The following is a 22,449-nucleotide window of genomic DNA, read 5'->3' on the forward strand; positions in this document are numbered from 1 at the left end:
CCTCTTAGCCTGAGTAATCGGCTTGTAGAGGAGACTACCTCAGCCCCAGCTCTGACAAGAAACCCAGTGTACTCATTTCAAAGATTCCAGAAAGGGCTGTTCCCACGGCTGCTTTGACCTTCCTAAGAATCAGTTTCAGTGTCATGATTTATAGAGTATAGCTCTCAATACTACCTTTAAAATTGTTGAAGTGTTGAATCTATGTTTTCTTTTGTTTAAAATAGTTTATTCTAACTCTTTTGTATGACAGTGAGCCTAAGGCCTTGTGCAAATGTGCTAGTATTGAGCCGCACCCCGGCCCCGAGTAACCCTAACTTTCTCTAAGTATAATATAAACTATTTTTTAATCTTATAAAATACATTTTTTAGAGAAGTAGTGATATATTTTCTTAGTGTCTGTCAAAGATTCACTTTATAATAACCATGTAAAATGGGTGAATTTTGGAAGGGAATTATGGAGGCTTAAATAAGGAGACACACCTCTGGGGACCAGGTAGGAAGCTAAGAGGAGGGTTTACATAGATTACCCACATCCGGGAAGCAGAGTATATTAAAGGATGTTTTCAAGAAATAGCTTTTGGCAAATGAAATAGAAAATTTCAATTTCATTTTCAAAAACGATACTTTCTCTGATCGTTATAAAACGCTGATCAGAAAGACTAAAGTGGAGAAGGAGCAATAAGGGACCACACACACGAGGAAGACAGCCACATTAACAGTTCAGTCACTTACAGGGAACACCTTGGTTGGGCAGTGTAATCAAGGTCCAGTTTGCTTTTAGGCTTGAGCTAGACGACATGGAGGTCCTCAGCAGGACTGGAACGTTCCCGCATGACAAAGAAGTGGTCTTTATGAAGTATTAGTTGGGTCAGGGTTTGTGGAATATATAAAGACAGATGAAGTTCAGGGAGCCATGGAGACAGCGGGGGAAGATGGTGATTGCTTAGGACCTGTAGTGCTTTTATTTCTGCCCCTTCATTTAGAGGGTGGGGTTCCTGGGATTTTAGATATGATTGCCTGGTGTTTAGCTTGAGGACTGAGAACTGGAAAATGGAGGAAGGAAAGGGGCGAGGTAGCGAGGTGAAGGATAATTGGTGCTGACACCACACGGAGAATTGTGTGTGGTTTTGGAATTATCCGTGGGCCACAGCAGACATAGCATGAATGGATGGGTTTTGAGCCGTTTGATCTGGAGAAAATGAAATAAGTTAGTTTTGCCTTCTCCTTTTCTTAGATAAAGCTGTCTTGGAGTAAACCTAGAGTCAAGCCATCTGATAAAGTCTCTCTCAGGATCTCTGTAACACAGTCGTACTCCCTGGTTGGGATTGTAGCTGTTGACAAAAGTGTGAAACTGATAGGAAACTCCAATGATATTACAATGGAAAATGTGAGTTTTAATTTACTCTTGTTTGTGTGAAAAAGTTTGCTAAAAGACCACATTCTGCGTTACTTCTAAGAAACGAGTGGCGGGCAGGATGGATGGATGAATGCGAATCCACTCACTGTGTGTCTTATCTTCTGTGCAGGTGGTCCATGAACTGGAGCTTTATAACACAGAATATTATCTAGGCATGTTCCTGAACTCCTTCGCCGTATTTCAGGTATGTATAGTTGGACTGACAGCCTGAAAAGATATTAGTGTCTTTCACTTTTTACAAACCCTTTTATAATTAGTTACCATAATGAAGACTGACCTCGATTGGAGCTATGGCCAAAACTCACTGTTCCAAAAATCTAATCAGAGGGGAGAAATATGTCCTTTCAGTTTTAAAAGCCAATGGAAAAATCCGCCCATTCACTGTTAGATTAGTGCAATTGTCGTTAAACACACTTTATAAATATCACTGTATTTGACTTTGAGAAGATGTTTTTATGACTGTGTGAGAGAAGGGAGGAGTTAAACACACACACACACACACACACACACACACACACACACACACGTGCATGCAGGCACGCTGTGTTCTCTATGATTAGGGAACATTTAAACTTTGATCTTATTCTAGTTAATGTTTTTAAATTAACTTTGTCTTTTCTAGGAATGTGGTCTCTGGGTGTTGACAGATGCAAACCTTGTAAGAGATAACATTGATGAAGTTTGTAAGTAAAGTCTTAGGACATGCTTAGCTAGTCGTACTGTACATGCTTAACTAGTCTCGTGCTTCACCTCACGTGTCACAGATCACTTGTAACGGGACAGGTACTTTCTAGGTCCACATGGCCGCTATGTGCTAAAGTGTTTGCGTTTTATGAGCTTTGGAAGTTTGTGTGAGGATGACAAGGAATGGTGCCTGGGCTTCTTCTGACTACATTTCTGAAATGAATGCTTTTCTGTCATTTTTTTAAGGCACGGGTTAGAGTTTGGGGTGCATCGGATGATTCTGTGGGTCTCATTTGTGTTGCAAGCTCTGCTGCTATTTTAGAATTAGTTAAAAGGGACAAGTTTTTGAAACTTATATCCTCTAACTTTTGTTATCTTGGCTGTTTATGGCTTATTATAACCTCTGTGTATTAAGATTATCAGTGCATTTAAGTTTCATCATCATATTCTCTATCCTACACAACTTCCCAAATCTGTCTCTCTCCAGTCTCACTCACAACTTAAAAAATGCTTTTAGACTTATTTTATCTATATGAATGTTTCACCTCTAGATATCTCTATGCACCACGGGGTTTTTTTATTTTAGAGATTTATTTATCTTATGTATGTGAGTACACTGTCTTCATGCACACCAGTAGATAGTTGTGAGCCATGTGGTTGCTGGGATTTGAACTCAGGACCTCTGGAAGAGCAGCCAGTGCTCTTAACCACTGAGCCATCTCTCCAGCCCCTTACTCACAACTTTCTTTCTGTTGTCCCTCTACCTGTATAGTCCTGACACTCCCATAGCACTGTCCTCAGTAGTGTGTCTATGTCCTTACTCACAAACATAATTTTAAAAATGATTTCTTTACTGGACATTTATAGGCTTGTTCTTGTATAGTATAATAACTATACACAATATATTTTGTTAATATGTTATATTATATTATTATATATTAGGTATTAGAGGTAGTATAGCGGTGATTTAAAGTGTATGGGACTATATAGGTTAGCTAAAACACTACACTGCTTTCTGTATAGGATTTGAATGCTCAGAGATTTTGGCATCCAGTCAGGATGCTGGGGGAGGGGTGCACCTATTGTATCCTTGACTGAGAGTCTTCCACGGTTTTCACTACAAGAGGAACCTTCTACCTCAATAGCAAATATGACTCCTGACAGCTACCCAGGTGACGGACATCCATTCTCCTCTTCTGTCTCAGAATAAGGAGCTACACCAGGGTCAGGATGTTCTTGGCCATTTTTAGATCCTTTGAGATAAAAGCTGCTCACGGTTTGAAGAGCAAACCCATTGATGGTCAGTCTTTCAGTTACCATTGACGTCATCGACTTCCTTTTGCACCTAGGATTCTAAGTCTTAGTTTGTTACCCTGGGGGACTTGAAGGCCCACCCAACTTGTATTATTTTTTGATTACCACCATGCTGAATTCCAGTTGTTCTTGCTCCTCTTTCTACACTCACCTGCCTTACAAATAGTACAAATTCACTCTGTAACAAACCAAGTTTCTTCTTCTTTTTGAATAATAAAAATGGTTATTTTCTTTTTTATTGGATATTTTTTATTTACGTTAAAATTTACATTGTAAATGTTTTCCCATTTTCTGGCTACAAATCAAGTTTTTAATCTGTACGCTTACAGCCTTTTGTTTCCTTCTTTGACAAACTTAGTTGAAATAATTCCATTTTTTTTTTCTGGTATGAAATTGTTGTTTTCTCAAATGTCTGTTTTAGTTCCTGCTAGAGCTCATCTGTAATTCTTCTTTCTCTGAAAAGTATCACAGTGTTTAAGAAAAGAGCTGTTGTCATATACTACTGGTTTTGATTCAGGAATTATGGCTCCAAGGACTGAAGAAATGGTTCAGTATTTAAGAGCATTGACCCTTTCAGAGGACATAGGTTTGATTCCCAGCACCTGCCCAGCACCACAGTGGCTTACGTGTAACTACAGTTCCAGGGGATCCAATGTTCTTTTCTGGTCTCTGTATGTATTGTGTGTACATGACACACAGACATACATGCAGGCAAAAAATGCCCATACACATAAAAAGAAATAGAGTATGACCCAGGGCCAATTGGTCAAGTTTTTATGCCTCAAGTTTCTCCCTTCCACATTGATTTAATAATATGTGTTTTGCAGGCTTGTTAGGAAATGAAAAGTAAAATCATAATTTATCCTGTATTGAACAGCTTTGTACAGTGTATTGAGTAACTCAAGATGCTTCACACATGTGTCATACTTTGTCAATTTTCCATTTATCTTACCCCTTAGGCTGAGATCATTTGCTCACTCTTCAATAGACACTGTTGAAATTAAGTGCACACCCAGCACATAAGAGGCAGCGGTGGTTCCACCTTGGGCTGAGGGGGCAGATAGAGACACCAAGATGGCTGTGCCAGGGCCATGATGGGGAAGCACAGCGTGCTTCATGAGTACTGAAGGGCACCGGGGCAGAGCAGAGTCATTTCTTTCTTTCTTTTTTTTTTTCAGAGCTGGGGATCGAACCCAGGGCCTTACGCTTGCTAAGCAAGCACTCTACCACCGAGCCAAATCCCCAACCCCGCAGAGTCATTTCTTAACTAATTTTTAAAATTTTAAGTTTTTTTCTCATTTTTACAGATTTTTTAAAAAATTATTATGATATAATTTTCCCCTTTCTTTCCTCCCTCGAAAACCTCCCATGGATCTCTCCTTGATCTTTTTAAAATTCATGGGTTCCTTTTTCATTGTGTGTGTGTGTGTGTGTGTGTGTGTGTGTGTGTGTGTGTGTGTGTGTGTATTTCTAAATACATAAATACAACCTTCTCAGTCTTTATAATGTTATATATGTATATATATTTATATGTAATACATATATGTATATATGTATGTTTTCACAGGTGAGCATGTGGTATTGGATAACCAATCGGTGGCTCTTCCCTGGGGAAGATTATTTCTCTGCTCTCGGCATTCTAAATTGCTTGTAGTCCCTTGTGTGGGTTGAGGCCTCCTGGACCTCTCCTTGTCTTCTCCTCCTTATTCAGCTCATGCTTAGGCAGTCATATTGGTGAGAATATGGTATATCTTCTGACATTCCGAGAAGACACAGTCTCACTTCCTGTTCCTCGGGCTCTTACAGTCTTCCCACATTCTGCTTTCTGAAATGTTCCCTGAATCTTAGATTCATCAGCTGGGACAAGGCTCTACAACTTTGCACTGTGATTGGTAGTTTTCAGTACCAGTTTTCTTGTCAACACCTAGTGTTCTGTGGTCCCAAGGGTAGAGCTGAATCAACAGGACACTGGGTACACAGCCATAGTTAGTCAATGCACACTTGATTCAAAGTTTCGGCATCTTTTATACAAAAGGGAGAATAAAAATTTTCTACAGTTTCCAGTTTATACCAGGTGCTGTTTACCTAGCAATAGCTTATCTGGACTCAAAGTGACCAAGACCTCCTTACAAACTGAGAAATCTGTCAACAGTCCAATTCTTGGATGCGTTGCTTCTTATAATTAAAAATAAAGTTGCTTTCTCATGAGAAAAGGATCACGGAGGTCGCGTCCTCAGGTTTGCAGCTTACTCGGCAGCATACTAGGATTCTCTGCTTGAGAAAGTGTGCTTCCTGTCTTAGTCTCCTGAGAGTGACAAAGACCCTACGTTGCCTCGAGGCTGGCGAGCTTGGAGCAGACTCCTCATGCCATTTCTCTACAGTCTCTGTTTATTGCAAAGAGAAATTTTCTTGATGCGGGGTGAGGGCTATACTTATATAAGGACAAACACTTAGAATGTGGGGATCGTGTTGGTTTAGGAAATGGAGCAGTTGTAGGTTCTCTTCTGAGTCCCATGACCTCACTAGGCCTAAGTAGTTGGCTAGGTTTCCAGTACCCAGGCATGATTTGCCTCCTGTTGAGAGGTTCTTTTATTATTAATTAATTAATTATTTTATTTATTTATTTACATCCCAAATGTTGCCTCCCTCCTAGTCCTCTCTGGAAGAGTTCTTCCCTTATACCCCCTTCCCTTTGCCTCTGAGAGGGTGTTCCCCTTCCCTACATCCTCTCTCCCTGGGCATTGAGTCTCTACAGGATTAGGTACATCCTCTCCCATTGAGGCCAGGCAAGACAGTCCTCTGCTACATAAGTGCCAGGGACCTCAGACCAGCCCGTGTATGCTCTTTGGTTGGTGGCTTAGTCTCTAGGAGCTCCCAGGTTAGTTGACACTGTTGGTCTTCCTATGGTGTTGTCATCTCCTTCAGTTCCTTCAATTCTTCCCCTAACTCTTCCATAGGGGTCCTCGACGTCAGTCTGATGCTTGGCAGTGAGTATCTGCATCTGTCTCAGTCAGTTGCTGATAGAGCCTCTCAGAGGACAGCCATATTAGCCTCCTGTCTGCAAGCACAACATGGCTTCAGGAATAGTGTCAGGGTTTGGTACTCGCCCATTGAATGGACCCCAAGTTAGGCTGCTCACTGGACAGCCTTTCCTTCAGTCTCTGACTTACATTCTTAGGTACCAAAACAGCAGCAAGACAAATACAGCAGCAAGGAGAAAAGACAACTGTGGGCCTGTGGCTGCACTGGCACACGAAACTCACTTGAGACTGAGAAGGAGGTCTTGGTGCAAGGGGGTAGATTTGGATCTAACGCATTCCCTTTCTGTGAACGTTCAGTCTTCCCAGTGCCATTTCTTGAAGATCATTTCTCCAATGTATGTTTTTGGCAGCTTTGTCAAATATGTTGCTAGTACTTTTGTCTCATTTGATTTTTGTCACAGACTCTTTTTTTTTTTTTGCATCTGTTGAGATGATCACGTGGATGCAGGACGCATCGCTCCAGGCTCTTCTGGCTTTCAAAGTCTCTGTTGTCAAAGCAGCTGTTATTCTGATGATTTTCCTTTGTATGTGATTTGTTCTTTCTTTTGCAGCTTTCAAGCATCCTTCTTTATTCTGTAGACTTAGATATGCTTTAACAACGATATGCTGCGAGGATTTTCTGGTCTTGTCTCTTTGGTAGTCTGTGTGCTTCTTGTATCTACATGTATCTTTCTTTACTTTGGAGGAATTTCCTTCTATGATCTGGTGTATGCTATTGATTTAGAATTCATGCTTTAGGAGTACAGAAAGACACTCAGAAGCAGAGTAGATATGTCTCTTAAGTATGTTTAAAATTTTTTTACTTATTGCTTTCAAATTTTAATTAATTTATTAATCAACTTTACAACCCAATCCCAGCTTTTCCTCCCTCCTCTTCTCCCAGTCTCTCCCTCTGCTTCCCCCTCCCCCCATCCACCTCTACTCTGTTTCCCCTTAGAAAAGGGGAGCCCTCCCATGGATATCAACCAGCCTTGTCATATCAACTTGCAGCAGGACTAGGTACATTCACTATTGAGAATAGACAAGGTAGACCAGTTAGGGGAAAGGTATCCAAAGGCAGGCAACATAGTCAGAGACAGCCCTGCTTCTGCTATAAGGGTCTGACATTAAGACCCAGGTATGTGCAGAGGACCTAGGTCCATGCCAAGCATCCTCCCCGGTTGGCAGTTCAGTCTCTGTGGCTCTTATGAGCCCAGGTTAGTTGATTCTGGGGGTTTTCTTGTGGTATCTTTGACCTCTCTGGCTTCTTCAATCCTTCCTCCCCCTCTCCATAAAATTCTCCATGCTCCCCCGAATGTTTGGCTGTGGGCTTCTACAGTCTGTGTCCATAAGTTACTGGGTGAAGCCTCACAGATGATAGTTATGTTGGGCTCCTGCTTGGAGGTATAGCAGGATATTATTAATAGTGTCAGGGGCGGGCTCTCTCTTATTGCATGGGTCTCAGGCTGGGCCAGTCATTGCTTGGCCAATCCCTTAATCTCTGCTCCATTGTGGGTTTAAGGTTTTGTGGCTGGGTTGGTGTCACAGGCCCTCCATTGGGAGTCTTTCCTGGTTACAAGAGACTGTTCCGTATCTCCAATTGCTAGGAGTCTTAGCTGGGGTTGCCCTCATAGATTCCTGGCAATTTCCATTGTCCTAGGTTTCTGGCTCATCCTAGAGATTCTCTTTCATCCTCATTCCTGCTTTTTCTCCCAGTACATCACGCCCTCTACCCGCTTTGATCCCTCCTGTTCCTATTGCCACCCTTCCCCCAATTGGTCTCTTTCTTCCATCCATCCCTGTTATCTATTCATTTTCCATTCTCAGTGAGATTTAACTTTCCTCCTTTGGTGCCAGCTTGCTACTTAGCCTCTTTGGGTGTGTGGATTGTAGCATGAGTATCCCGAACTTTATGGCTAATGTTCAATTATCCATCATGATCCTGAGTGGATCATCTCACTCAGGATGTTTTCTAGTTTTATCTAGTTGCTTGCCAATTTTATGATGTCCTTGTTTTTAACAGCTGAATAGTATTCCATTGTGTAAGTGAACCACATATTCTCATCCATTCTTCAGTTGAGGAACATCTAGGTTGTTTCCAGTTTCTGGCTATTACAAGTAAAACCACTCTGAATATAGTTGAGCAAGTGTCCTTGTTGGATGGTGAAACATTTTTTGTGTATATGCCCAGGAGTGGTATAGCTGGGTCTTGAGGTACAACTATTCCCAGCTTTCTGAGAAACCTCCAGATTGATTTCCACAGTGGTTGCATTCTTTGTGAATTTTATACAATGTGTTTTGATCAGTATCTTTCCTTTCTCCAACTTCCCTCATATCCACTCCCTTCTCTACTGACCTACCCAGATTTGTGTCCTTTGTTCCCATTTTGTTCAAGTTATGTTGCTCATATATTCTGTGATCTGTGACTTGGAACTGGAGTGGTTGACTCACCAAGGGATACACTATTAAAGAACCCCGACTTTCCTTCCAGAAGCTATCAGTTGCCAAAGTATCTCCTTAGCTATGGTTGGGACCTCTCTCCATGTTGGGTTGAACTGACTTGAGCTTGCCCAGGGATTGTTCATGTTGTCATAGCTGCTTTGAGTCCATATTTGCAGCTGCCCTGTTATATCTGGAGGGCACCATTTCTTTGTGATATTCCATTACCTATGACTCTTACACTTCTTCTTTGAGCCTTGGGATGTAATATAGAAGTCTTTTTTAGGGTCAGAAATTCCACAGTCTTTTATTCTCTATATCTTGACCAGTTGGGGGGTTTCTGTTATTCATCATCTACTGAAAATAGAAGCTTCTCTGATGAAGGCTGAGAGATGGTTTAATCTATGGATATAGTGATAAGTAATTAATTATGTCCACTTAGCAGAAGGATGGCAACAGATTCTCCCTTAGGACCTAGACACAGGTTCTTAACCTGACAGTGATATGAGGTATCAGTTTCGTCATATAGAGTGGGAACTAAATCCAATCATGTTTACATTGAGGTCGTTCACTCTACTGTTGCATCAGTGGGCGTGTCTCGCCAGGCCAGCTGTTGTTGTGGCTTGCAGGGTTCAGAGGGTATGACTGGTGGTTACTTTACTCCTCTGGTAGCCAGCAGAGCGCCCTCTAGCACTAGGAAAGCTAGACAGAAGTGATGAAGCTTCCAGGTGAGTAACATCTTGATAGCTTCATGTTTTATGACTCAAGTTTTTGTGGTGTTCTTAGCAATAGGATCTTACTATCCTTCAAGTTCTGGAGGGTAACCAAGGGCATTGGCAGTAGCTTGCAATGTTTGGGGATCTATGGGAACTCGATAGCCAACGACTTCAAAAAGTGATTCATTCTGGACACTGGGCCCTTAATTTGTTAACCTATGATGTCTATCAGGGGTATAGTTATTAGGTAATTACATTTTAATTCTTATTTTAAAGTTATGTATATGTGTATGTATACAAGAGAGCTGGTGTTCTTGGAGGATATTGATGTTGAATCTGGAGTTACAAGTATGTGCGACCTGCCTCACATGGGTGATAAAAATCAAACTTGGTGAGTCCCCTGTAAGAGTAATGAATGCTCTTAACTGCTGACTTACCTCTTCAGCTCTGTATAATGTGTGTGTGTGTGTGTGTGTGTGTGTGTGTGTGTGTGTGTGTGTATTTCAAGGAAGCTTCCAAAGTAATGTGAAGGTTTTAGTTTGATCTTTGAAGTGGTTTTTAGTGTTAGTTATCCATTCACATATTTCCTCTTCTACCCTGCCTTCCTATACCCCACTGCAATTTAACCTTCCCGTCCTTCCCATTATTACCCTCTGAGTCTTTATACCTTCGCCTTGTCTCTCTTCTCCATTGAAAGTCTACCCTGTGCTCTCCTCCTAATTTCCTAACCTCTGTGTGTATGCCAACTGAAACATACATGTCTGAGGATCCAAGCTAAAAATCCAAAAATGAGAGCAAGCATGCAGGCTGTCTCTTACCCTCTCATCTCTGCCAGACTCCCAGCTGTCATACTGATTCCTTTGTCTACTGCCTCCTAACACTGTTTTCCACAGCACCAAACCGTTTTCATATTGATGCCAGAGTTAACTTTGCAAAACATGGATTACTTTATGTTTTTCTTTACTTTAAACCTCAGTGATCATCATTTACAACATACAGTCCAAAGCCCTTAGTATGACTTACATATTCAAAATATGAACACAACCGTTCCTTCTCCTCTCAATGATGCCACTTTAACCAAATACTCAGTGTTGTATTCTGGAGACGGTTTTGTACTTGGTTCAGTTTTTCCCTTTGTCTTAAGACTTGAAGAAAGTGGAATGCAGACAGCTCACTGCAAAAGGAGTATTTTCTACTGAAATTCTTTTTAAAGATTTATTGATTATATATAAGTACACTGTAGCTGTCTTCAGACACCAGAAGAGGGCATCAGATCCCATTACAGATGGTTGTGAGCCACCATGTGGTTGCTGGGAATTGAACTCAGGACCTCTGGAAGAGCAGTTAAGTGCTCTTAACAGGTGAGCCATCTCTCCAACCCTCTACTGAAATTCTTTTCACCATTCAGATTCCTTATAAATTTAACTTTTGTTTAATAGACCTTACATATTATCAACATTTCATGTTTATTGAAAAATTTTATCTTCTCTATAGGTTACAAAAATATCTCATTGTAGTCATTTTTATAGCTTTGGTAACTACTACACTATGATGTAATTTTCTTTACATTGTATTTTAAATTAAATTTTTTGAGATAGGGTCTCTCTACAAAGCATTGACTGCCCTGGAAATTGACTGGCGTTAAACTCACAGAGATTGGCCTGCCCCTACCTCCTGCGTACTGGTTTTATAGATGTGCAGTACCATGCTTAGTTCACAATCATTTTAGATTTACAGAAAAATTGAAAAAAAAAAAAGGAGATAGATGACCCAAATGTCTCCATATCCACACACATTTGTTTAAATGTAAAATTTAGCCAATGGATTGACTACAGTGTCCCAGGTGGACCAAGCCAAAGGCAGTCAGCACCCAGGAGCTTTCAAAGAAGTGGACCAAGCCAAAGGCAGTCAGCACCCAGGAGCTTTCAAAGAAGTGGACCAAGCCAAAGGCAGTCAGCACCCAGGAGCTTTCAAAGAAGTGGACCAAGCCAAAGGCAGTCAGCACCCAGGAGCTTTCAAAGAAGAGTATAAAACATCATAGGCGGGCTCAAAAAATGTGATTTAACTTTAATAACTTAAAATTAAATAGGCTAGACAACTAATATCTAGGTTTTCAGCTATCGGTCATTGGAACAGAGGAGACTGAACACATATTTTGAGTTCTGAGTTCACTGTCCGTGTGGTTTCGGTGAGTCCCATGACTTGTCTGTTGTCCAGGATGCTTCTTCAGAATGCAGACAGTTGAACAAGATGAATTCTGAACTTCATTCTGCTGCTAGGTCCAGGGTCTCGGAGGGGCCAAGCTTGCAATTCTTCCTGTTCAGTGCCTTTCCTTTCCCCCACCATGGTCCGTGTTTATTGCAGACGACACTCAAGAGTATTCCGAGCGCTTTGCGGAGGAGAACGAGGCAAACCTGGTTGATTTTGAAGACACTTCGTCAGCTAGCAATTCACATGTCAGGAAGCATTTTCCAGAATCATGGATTTGGCTAGACTTCTACATGGGGTAATGATCTGTAAAGTTCTTTGTCCATTTATGTTTGGTTTCGTGTATCTCTTGAATAATATTTTCCTACATTCTAATGTGTTTTAAGCATAAATCTTGTGTGTTGAGGAAGTAAACTGATGAGGGAGTTTGGGGCTTAATATGATGAGGTCTCTAACTGTAGTGTTTGATTGAATCACATGAGGACTGTGGCCACAGAGTGTCATCCAGGAGAGGGTGAGGCTTTATAAATGGCGAATTAAACTTCCTTGAAGTCTCCTAGCTTTTGTTGAGGGAAACCCACAACAGACTTGATAGGGATACAGTCCAAACAAACATACGAGCATCCACAAACTTATCTGAAAATCTAGAGAGGAATATTGGAGTGAAGCTCGAAAATACACATTTAAAAACATTTGCGAAAATAGCATTAGTCAATTGAGAAGCCATGAAGTTTGTAGAACAATTGTTTTTTATTAACTTGAGTATTTCTTATTTACATTTCGAGTGTTATTCCCTTTCCCGGTTTCCTGGCCAACATCCCCCTAACCCCTCCCCCTCCCCATCTTTATGGGTGTTCCCCTCCCCATCCTACCCCCATTGCTGCCCTCCCCCCAACAATCACGTTCACTGGGGGTTCAGTCTTAGCAGGACCAAGGGCTTCCCCTTCCACTGGTGCTCTTACTAGGATATTCATTGCTACCTATGAGGTCAGAGTCCAGGGTCAGTCCATGTATAGTCTTTAGGTAGTGGCTTAGTCCCTGGAAGCTCTGGTTGGTTGGCATTGTTGTTCATATGGGGTCTCGAGCCCCTTCAAGCTCTTCCAGTTCTTTCTCTGATTCCTTCAACGGGGGTCCTGTTCTCAGTTCAGTGGTTTGCTGCTGGCATTCGCCTCTGTATTTGCTATATTCTGTCTGTGTCTCTCAGGAGAGATCTACATCCGGCTGCTGTCTGCCTGCACTTCTTTGCTTCATCCATCTTATCTAATTGGGTGGCTGTATATGTATGGGCCACATGTGGGGCAGTGTGCAAAGTACTTCTTGAGAAACTGAAATGCTCAGTGACTTTAAACTTAGATACATAAATGACACAAATATAAATTGGTCCTGCCAAAGCTGGACCCCCAGTGTAGGGGATTGTTGGGGGGGTGGTAATGGGGATAGAAGGGGAGGGGGAGGGACTAGGGGGCTGATGGACAGGAAACTGGAAAAGGGAATAACATTTGAAATGTAAATAAGAAATACTCAATTTAATAAAAATTGAAAAAAAAGAATGAATGGACAAAACATTAAAATTTTTTCTAATTGTTTGTTATGTTGTTTTATTTGGAATTATGTGAAATATTAGCTTTGTAATTTCTGTATTTGTGTTGACTTCAGATCTAAGAATCACGAAGAGTATGAAGTTACTGTGCCTGATTCCATCACTTCTTGGGTGGCTTCTGCTTTTGTCATCTCTGAAGACTTGGGTTTTGGGCTAACAGCCACTCCAGCAGAGGTAAAAAGAATACTGGTTGCGGGCGAGGGAAGGGCTCAGAAATCTAATGAAATGAAAATGATCAACTATCTATCATTAATTTATTTATCACAGTTTACTGTGACTTCACCTTTCTGCCTTCAATTGTGTCAACATCTTTGAAAAATTAGTATAGTATTATTATTTATAAATTTATCTTTTTATTTTATGTTCACTGGTGTTTTGCCTGCACACATGTCTGTGTGAGAGTGTCAGATCCCCTGGAAGTGGAGTTACAGACAATTGTGAGCTGCCATGTGGGTACTGGGAATTGAACCTGGGTCTTCTGGGCAAGCACCTTTTAATTGTTGAGTAATTTCCCCAGCCATTAATAATAATAATAATGATGATGATAATAATAATTTATTGTTATAATTATTGTTATCATTGTGTGAGTGTGTGTACACCACAGCACACACACGGCAGTCAGAAGACAATTTTGTGGGTTCAATTCTCTTCAGTTATGTTTATGTGAATTCCGGAAATGGGAATTGAATTCCGTTTGCCAGACTTGTCTAGCAAGTCTTTACCCATTGAGCCATCTTGCTGGCCCTGTGATAACTGTTGAATCTGAGTTATATTAAATGGATAGATCTGGTCATAAGGTTAAAAATATTATTGCTAAAACATTTTTTACTTTTTACATACTAAGTTTTTATTTCATTCTTTGAGCCAGAAGTCTTTTGGTCAAATCAGAAAATGCAGACACTTTTGAAGTCTTTTCCTTTGAAAATGAGCTCTTACATATATTGTAAGAATGTGTGTTCATCAGCCTAGTAAGAGCACCAGTGGAAGGGGAAGCCCTTGGTCCTGCCAAGACTGAACCCCCAGTGAACATGATTGTTGGGGGGAGGGCGGCAATGGGGGGAAGATGGGGAGGGGAACACCCATAAAGAAGGGGAGGGGGAGGGACAAGGGGGATGTTGGCCTGGAAACCGGAAAGGGGAATAACAATCAAAATGTAAATAAGAAATACTCAATTTAATAAAGATAAAAAAAGAATGTGTATTCATACACTCTCAGCATAAGAGCATGGTGTGGATTATGCAGTGGTCAGCTTAACTGCTCCTACATTCTTCCCCTTTACTGTAGGCTGTAGTCAGTGTTCAATGTTTTCATACATGGAAGGAAACACTAGAGTAAAATTAAATGTTCTGCAAATGATGTATATTTTTGAAATAATAAATACATATAGATAATGATAATTAATTAAGGTAAATGCACCACACACTACTAAAAACAATAAATAATTTAGTTTATCATGTCTCTAAAATATCCAAATTTAGATAACATGTAATATTTGACATAATTTTTTTATATTTAAATTTTGTGTCACAATTGGCTCAATTTATCCTTTTCAACATTATAAGCCTTAATTTATCTTGTCACTTATTTTTAGGCATTTCTTCCTAATTCCAACTCTAGTAATTATTATAATGTATATTATATTTAAAATTTCAATGTTAGATTAATTTTCATTTTGTTACCAATTGCCATTATCTTTACTAGGACAAAGTTCCACATTGCACTCAGTTTAAGGTAACTCAAGCATTCCTGTGTTAAGTAAGACTGCCTTAGATAAGCAATGCTTTCTGTGCAATTCTGTAGGCAGAATTTCCTTACTTAATCATTGCTGGGAACAGAAAACAGGTGTCATTTGTATTATAACTTACTTTTAAGCTTGTAGTCATAGAGAGAATTCAGTGTAACATTAGAATTTTATAATAAGAGTGTTTTGCCCATATCTATGTGCACTGTGTGTGCTTGGTGCTCAAGGAAGCTGGAAAAGGGTGTTGGATCCCCTAGAACTGGAGTTCTGAGTTGACTTGTGAATACTGGGAGTCAAGTCTTGGCTCTCCATATGAGCAGCAAGTGTCCTTAGACTCTTAACCATTCATTTATCCAGCCCCTATTTTGTTATAAAGTTTATTATTGACCTAACAATGGCGAGATTATTTGAAAGATGAGCACAGCTTCTCAAGGTGTCTCACAGTAGGCACTTCTTCATTCCTGTGCTCAATTTTTATCATACTTTGTTACCAGGTGCTAATAAAAATATAAGGATCATGAATGGTCTCAATCCAATAGCTATCACTCCATCGTACCGGAGATTTTGTATTGCTTCCTTAGGATCGATAAGTGAAATTTGTAGAAATATTAGTGCCTTGGGTTTGTATGTGATATTATGATGGAAGCCCAGGCCATGTAAACAGATGATTTATTTACATGATCATCTAAGCAAATAGTCAATATCTATGTAGATACTTACATGGTATTTTAAGTGATAAGATTTGTAGTGTCAAATGCACCCAGCAACAAATCACATTTCTGTGTCTCAAATATAAACCACACACAAATACTGAATAAATCAGAACTCACAAGGGATTCAAGGCAGTAGTTGTTTATTTGTTTGGGACAATCCTAAGCGTTGTAGAACTTCAGGTCACAAAGTGCTGCTGCCACCGTTCTGACAATCTGAAATGCTCAGTCAACAAATGTCTACATAAACCTGGTAGACACGTCCATCCTCTTGACATTGTGACATGGTCTTGTCATCTACAAAGTTCATAGTTGTGAAGTGGGCAATCAAATTTTAAAAAGAATAAGCATCTGACACTCCCCCACCCCATGCTTAATGTTGTATTGACCATGTTCATGTTGGCTTTGCTGTATGTAGCTCACAGAGGCATGGGTTAGAGTCACAAGGGCATGCCTTCAAGAGAGGCTTATTTCTGCTATGGAGAACACCGGCCTAGAGTGACCAGGCTGTATTTCTGGAGTGGCCATTCTGAGCTGGCCACATTGAGAGATTTCCTCAAGTAAGTCTAAAACAGAGACTGTTGGATTGGACAATAATTTTTGAAGGAAATTATGGAGTCAATACAGTATGGAGTCAATGACAGCTTGTTTTGGTATCAGAACGGGTTATGGCTCCTTCACTTGTAGTAGGTACAGAAATTTCTGAATATCATTTAAAAAAAAATAAAGCAGGAACACAGCACCCTTATCGGGGTGTAATGATTGCACAAATAACTTAGTGCTTGGTTACTACCAGGTCCTTAATATAGTTCAGTCCTTAATATAGTTCGGTCCTTAATACAGTTCAGTAATTACTAGGCTAAACAACAGCTTTCTACCGTTCACTCGGTGGAAGCTGTTAATTGGTGATGGGTGTTCCAGGCTCTGTGGACATTGCTCTTGTATATAATCCGAAACATTTTTTATCTGAATCACAACGTGTCACCATTGTCTTCTCTCTAGCTGCACGCCTTCCAACCGTTTTTCATTTCCCTGAATCTTCCCTACTCTGTTATCAGAGGTGAAGAGTTTGCTTTGGAAGTATCCATAGTCAATTATTTGAAAGATACCACCAAGGTAACGTGTTCATGGCTTCGTTGATTATTTCCACTTTGAAACAAAGGTGCAAGCAAACATGGGTTGGGCATCAGCGTCTCCAAGCATTTTTTTTTTCTTATATGTATTTTACCGGTTTTATCCTTTTAGCTTGGTTATTTAAAATTTTAAGAGATATTTAATTTATTCTTTGACAATTTCACACCCACATAAAATACAGTCTAGTCAAATTCACTTTACCCTCTCTTATCCTCTTTCTTCTTCCCCAGTAGGTTCCTCCTCCCACTTCCCTGTCTTTTTCTCTTAATTTTGTACTGTGGCCCACTTGCCTTGAACCAGGGTCATCCACACGAACATGTGTGTGGAGATATTCACCGAAGTATAGACAGCTTTCTAGTGGCTACACCACTGAAGGCAATGACTCTCCCTTTCAGTCATTAGAACTTAACAATAGCCCCTCAAAGATGGCTGGACCCTGTGAATCCTGTCCCCAGCAGAAAGTCAATGGGCTAAGTCTTGGGATTAACCTCTGTTCATTGCTTTAACCGAAGCTGAGAACAGCACTAGTCTCTGGGTGCAAACATAGAGTAGGCCTTAGAACTAATCAGAAAGCAGTTGGCTACTGTCATAGCTTGTATCAGCGAGCCTTTCTTGTCTGCTACATTGGGACTGTAGCATTCAAGATCCACACATGGGTAAGACCACCGATAACTTTTCTAAGTTGCCCACATAGCAGCTTTTGGCATTCTGAGGGCTAGCCAACAAGGAGGAAGCTTCTGGCTCAGTTGTAGCATTACTTGTCTTTGTAGTATATCTAAAGTGTGTGTTATCTTCAGCAATCATGTCTAGGCAACCAGGACAATAGCAATAAGCAGTATTTTCTGGGTAGCTTTGGGCCTCCATGACTAACAACTCACAGGGAGGAAGCACACATCTGATACTCCTCCAAGAATTTTGTATGATGCTGGGAGATTAAAAGTATACATACTTTGTTGGTGATTTTTTTCTACTTATTAATGTCTGGGTATATCATTAGAATGTCTACTCATTCTCTTAGTTTTCCAGAACAGATCTCCTGTTTAGCCAGGGAACTTCCTTTTGGTCTTGGGGATGTGCCTTTGTCTCTCCTACCTCCTGCATTTCTTCCTGGTCTTACATTTCTAGAATGTGTTTTTCCTTCTCATTACCATTTTGTACCTACTGCAGTTGGTAAGGATTTATTCTCTTAGGTTGCAGCCAGGATTCCTTTCCTGAGGAACTCACCCGCTCTGTTTGTTTGTCATCTCCATGGTTATTCAGAGCATTATGTTTTCTGGAAATTGTTTTGTGAGTCATGACCCTGTGTCTCCTTAGGCCATCAGTTTGCTGCAAGGCAAGGATTAGGACTTAACTACTGTTTGTGTTGTACTGACAGTTGCATTAGCCAAATGGTTTTGTTTTCAGCCCTAGGCATTTGCTGATAACTTTATTGTATGAAATGCCATAATTTCTTTAAGTGTGTAGATCTGCATAGTAAATCAAAATGTTTACTTACTGTATTTTGGTGTTGGAGATTGAATAATAGTAAGCGAACCACTGAGCTATATCCTCCCAGCTCCAGCATTTTGTTTTTTAACTGTGCTTTTTAGTGTGGTCAGAATGTTACAGAATAATGACCTAACATCCAGGTACCTCTCACGAGCAGATAACGTAATAACATGACTGTAGTTCCCTTATCTGTTTTAAAAGAATCATTATTAGTATGGGAACAAATTATTGTGAAAAAATGAGAAAATAAATTGGAAAATGCTTTGTAAAATGTAAGGCTGGTTGTGGTGGGACACACCTGTAATTCTAGCAGTTAGGAGGCAGAGTCAGGAAGTTTGAGTATAGCCTGGTCTACAAAATGAGTTCCAGGTCATCTAGACTTAAAACTTAAGATTCTAAACCAGTGGTTCTTATGCTGTGGCCCCTTAATACAGTTCTTCATGTTGTGGTGACCTCCAGCTATACAATTATTTTCATTGCTACTTCACAACTGTAATGGTGCTTCCGCTATGAATTGTAATGTAAATATCGGATGTATAGATGTCTTAGTTGACCCCTGTGAAAGGGGTCATTCGACTCTCAAAGGATTTGTCACCCACAAGTTGAGGACTGCTGCTCTAAACCCTCACTCACCTTTGGGCAGAGTGGTGTATATCTTTAACCCGAGAACTTGGAATCAGGGTCAGAGGCAAAGGCAAGCATATCTCTCTGAGTTCAAAGCCAGTCTCATCTCCATAGCAAGTTTCAGGCCGCCCGGGCCTACATAATGAGACCCTGTCTCAAAAAACAAAACAGATCAAAACAAAACAAAACAAAACAAAAATCCCTCAAACCTGGAAGAATTCTACTTAAGGAGAGCAGAAAATAAGTCTGTAAGTAAGATATGCTTTAATACTAATGTAGTAAGCACACTTTTCATTGAATAATTTTTGCAGAGAGTCTCAGTATTTAAATCTGTCTCATGCTTCCCTAATAGGACCTGTGTCTCCTAAGGTGACACAGTTAAGTCAGGAAACGCTGGAACTAATATTTGTGGTGGGCTTTTTGCGTATAGTTCCACTCAGTGGCTTTGTGTAGCAAAAGAAATTAGTGAAAGGAGAAAAAATGAAGCAAAAAAAATGCCTTCCCCAAGATATATTCTGAGGTAGAAGAGGCATGCACATAATAAATCCATAGTTCTCTGATTGCCTTTCCATTTTACCTTGGCCGAGTCTTTGTCCCATTTTCCTCTGGTTTTGACTTTCATATTTGTAATATAATAGTGATAGAAGACACTTTATAGAAGGGCATTGTTTTTTTTTATACAAAATTTTTGGTTTTACTTTTTCTTTCCTTCCCAGGTTGTGGTACTTATTGAGGAAAGTGACAGCTTTGATATTTTAATGTTTTCAAATGACATCAATAACACCATCTACCGGAAGACTGCTCTAGTTCCCAGAGAGAACTCGGTCACTCTTGTTTTTCCTATTAAGCCAACGCACTTGGGAAATGTTCCCATCACAGTGACAGCTGCCTCACCCACTTCCTCTGATGTTGTCACCAGGACCATTGTAGTAAAGGTAAATATTTGGGGTTTGGATGGATACAGTAGAAACTTAACATGGAGTTGAAAAGCAAACAGGAGACAGTGTTTTTGTGTCAAAGTTTTGGTAATCTTAAAATGCCTTCTCCTGGTAATGTCTAGTTGTTTTATCCATCTATAAAAGTGTAACACACATGGGTTATAAAAGTAGTCATTTTCCTTTTTAAATTTGAGCAGAAGTAAATTTAGGATTGTCAAGTATTTCCAAATAGTCATTTACAGCTACAAACTGTGTCACACCGAGATTCTATTGGATCATTGGTTGATAAGATAGACAGTGGGCATTTTGGAATTCCTCAAAGGAGATTTTGTAGACTTTTGTTTTAAGAGAACATTGTGCATAAAACACAGCCCAGCACAGTGGATGATTGCTCTTGTTCTGGGGTTAAGTTACCTTGGATTTGAATCTCTGTCCAGTTAAAAGTGATTTCAGTTAAGGCGTTTGGTGCCTTCGTTTGGATAACAACAGATGAATCTGCTCCCCAAGGGTTTTCTTTTCTTTTTTTTAATGTTCAACATCCTTAGTCATCAGGGAAATGAAAATCAAAACAACTCTGAGATTCCACCTCACACCAGTGAGAATGACTGAGATAAAAAGCTCAGGTAACAGCAGATGCTGGCGAGGATGTGGAGAAAGAGGAACACTCCTCCCTTGTTGGTGGGATTGCCAGCTGGTACAACCATTCTGGAAATCAGTCTGGAGGTTCCTCAGAAAATTGGACATTGCACTACCTGAGGACCCAGCTATACCTCTCTTGGGCATATACCCAAAAGATGTTCCAACATACAACAAGGACACATGCTCCACTATGTTCATAGCAGCCTTATTTATAATAGCCAGAAGCTGGAAAGAACCCGGATGCCCTTCAACAGAGGAATGGATATAGAAAATGTGGTACATTTACACAATGGAGTACTACTCAGCTATCAAAAACAATGACTTCATGAAATTCATAGGCAAGTGGATGGAACTAGAAAATATCATCCTGAGTGAGGTAACCCAACCACAAAAAGACATACATGGTATGCACTCACTGATAAGTGGATATTAGCCCAGAAAATCGAATTAAGAAGATACAATCCACAGACCACATGAAGCTCAAGAAGAAGGATGTCCAACATGTAGATGCTTCACTCCTTCTTAAAAGGAGGAACAAAAATATTCATAGGAGACATGGAGACAAAGTTTGGAGCAGAGACCGAAGGAATAGCCATTCAGAGCCTGCCCCACCTGGGGATCCAGCCCAAACCCAGACAATATTGATGAAGCCAAGAAGTGCATGCTGACAGGAGCTTGATATAGCTGTCTCCTGAGAGGCTCCCTGAGGGTTTTCTTTGTCGTGGTTTTTCACCTCTCTCCCAGTCCTTTCCATTCTAGTTCCATGAAATACTCTCTCAGTTTAACTAGGAAGCAAGTGCTTAGCATATTCAAAGTCAGAACAGGAAACGGTGGATAGATTTGTACTGTGAGGGTTCACAGCAGACTAGATGTTTTGTCTTTAGATCTGCACACAGTTCTCTCTTAACAGATAAGCAGATGCCCTGCTGTGTTCTTTCCCCTACAGCCTGAAGGGGTAGCAAAGTCGTATTCGCAGTCTGTCTTACTGGAACTGATTGACAAAAAACAGCAAACTGAACCGAAATCTTTGAGTTTCTCGTTTCCTCCTGATACGATCAGTGGCAGTGAAAGAATTCAGATCACAGCAATTGGTAAGAGTAGTGTGTGACAAACTGGCTGCTTTGCATGTGATAATATATTTTCCCGTCTATATTTATAGCTACACTGTCTTACTTAGCCCCAGTGGGAAGAGATTATAGAAGGTTTTAGTTGGTGTCAACTGCTGTAACTTAAATCAGTGCTTTTCAACATGCTGCATGCAGATGTGGGTGTGTTATCTTGCTTAACAGGAAGTTCTGGTTTAGTATGCCTGGGGTGGGTCTTACCTTGTTCTCTTTCCTCCTTCCTCCCTCCTTCCTTCCCCTCTTTCCTCTTTTCTTTAATCTTTCTCCTTTCTTTCCAAGATGAAGCACATTGCTTTATGCATGCTTGGCAAGTACTCTACCCATGAACTGGTTCTTTCTTTTATGAGAGAAAGTCTTGGTATGTAGCCCAGGCTGGCCTAGAAGTCCAGATCCAAGTGTCTCAGCCTCTTTGCTGGGACTACAGGATTGACATGTCTGGCTGGAAGCTTTGCATTTCTGATGCTGCTGCTTCTCATGTACAGATACAAGAGGCCACAGGCACTGTAGCTAGAGGGAAGAATGTCTTCTAGAGAAGAATTTCTGGACTCTGCCTCTCGGCCACTGTGGAGGATTCTAATCTTACATAGCATGTATAAAAACACAAATGTCTGTGTTTTTCTCTAAACCTATCAAACTAGAATTTCTTAGACTAT

The 22,449-nt window shown here is 40.4% G+C and overlaps 1 protein-coding gene across 2 annotated transcripts in view; it reads left to right on the top strand.

Annotated features, from left to right (window-relative positions):
* Nucleotides 1-22,449, top strand: part of Cd109 (CD109 molecule) — a 114,728-nt gene that overhangs the window by 62,674 nt on the left and 29,605 nt on the right. Inside the window, exons 15-22 of one of the 2 annotated variants that reach the window (NM_001108771.2) lie at nt 1,235-1,387; nt 1,527-1,601; nt 2,040-2,100; nt 11,955-12,096; nt 13,455-13,572; nt 16,852-16,965; nt 19,812-20,030; nt 21,619-21,763. In NM_001108771.2, coding sequence (NP_001102241.2) covers nt 1,235-1,387; nt 1,527-1,601; nt 2,040-2,100; nt 11,955-12,096; nt 13,455-13,572; nt 16,852-16,965; nt 19,812-20,030; nt 21,619-21,763 — 1,027 coding nt within the window. Of the gene's footprint in view, nt 1-1,234; nt 1,388-1,526; nt 1,602-2,039; nt 2,101-9,499; nt 9,603-11,954; nt 12,097-13,454; nt 13,573-16,851; nt 16,966-19,811; nt 20,031-21,618; nt 21,764-22,449 lie in introns of those variants that run through there. The other variant, XM_039081760.2, reaches the window with a different exon arrangement.

The sequence above is a fragment of the Rattus norvegicus genome, chromosome 8 (assembly GCF_036323735.1).
Source record: "Rattus norvegicus strain BN/NHsdMcwi chromosome 8, GRCr8, whole genome shotgun sequence".
NCBI classification, from domain to species: Eukaryota; Metazoa; Chordata; class Mammalia; order Rodentia; family Muridae; genus Rattus; species Rattus norvegicus.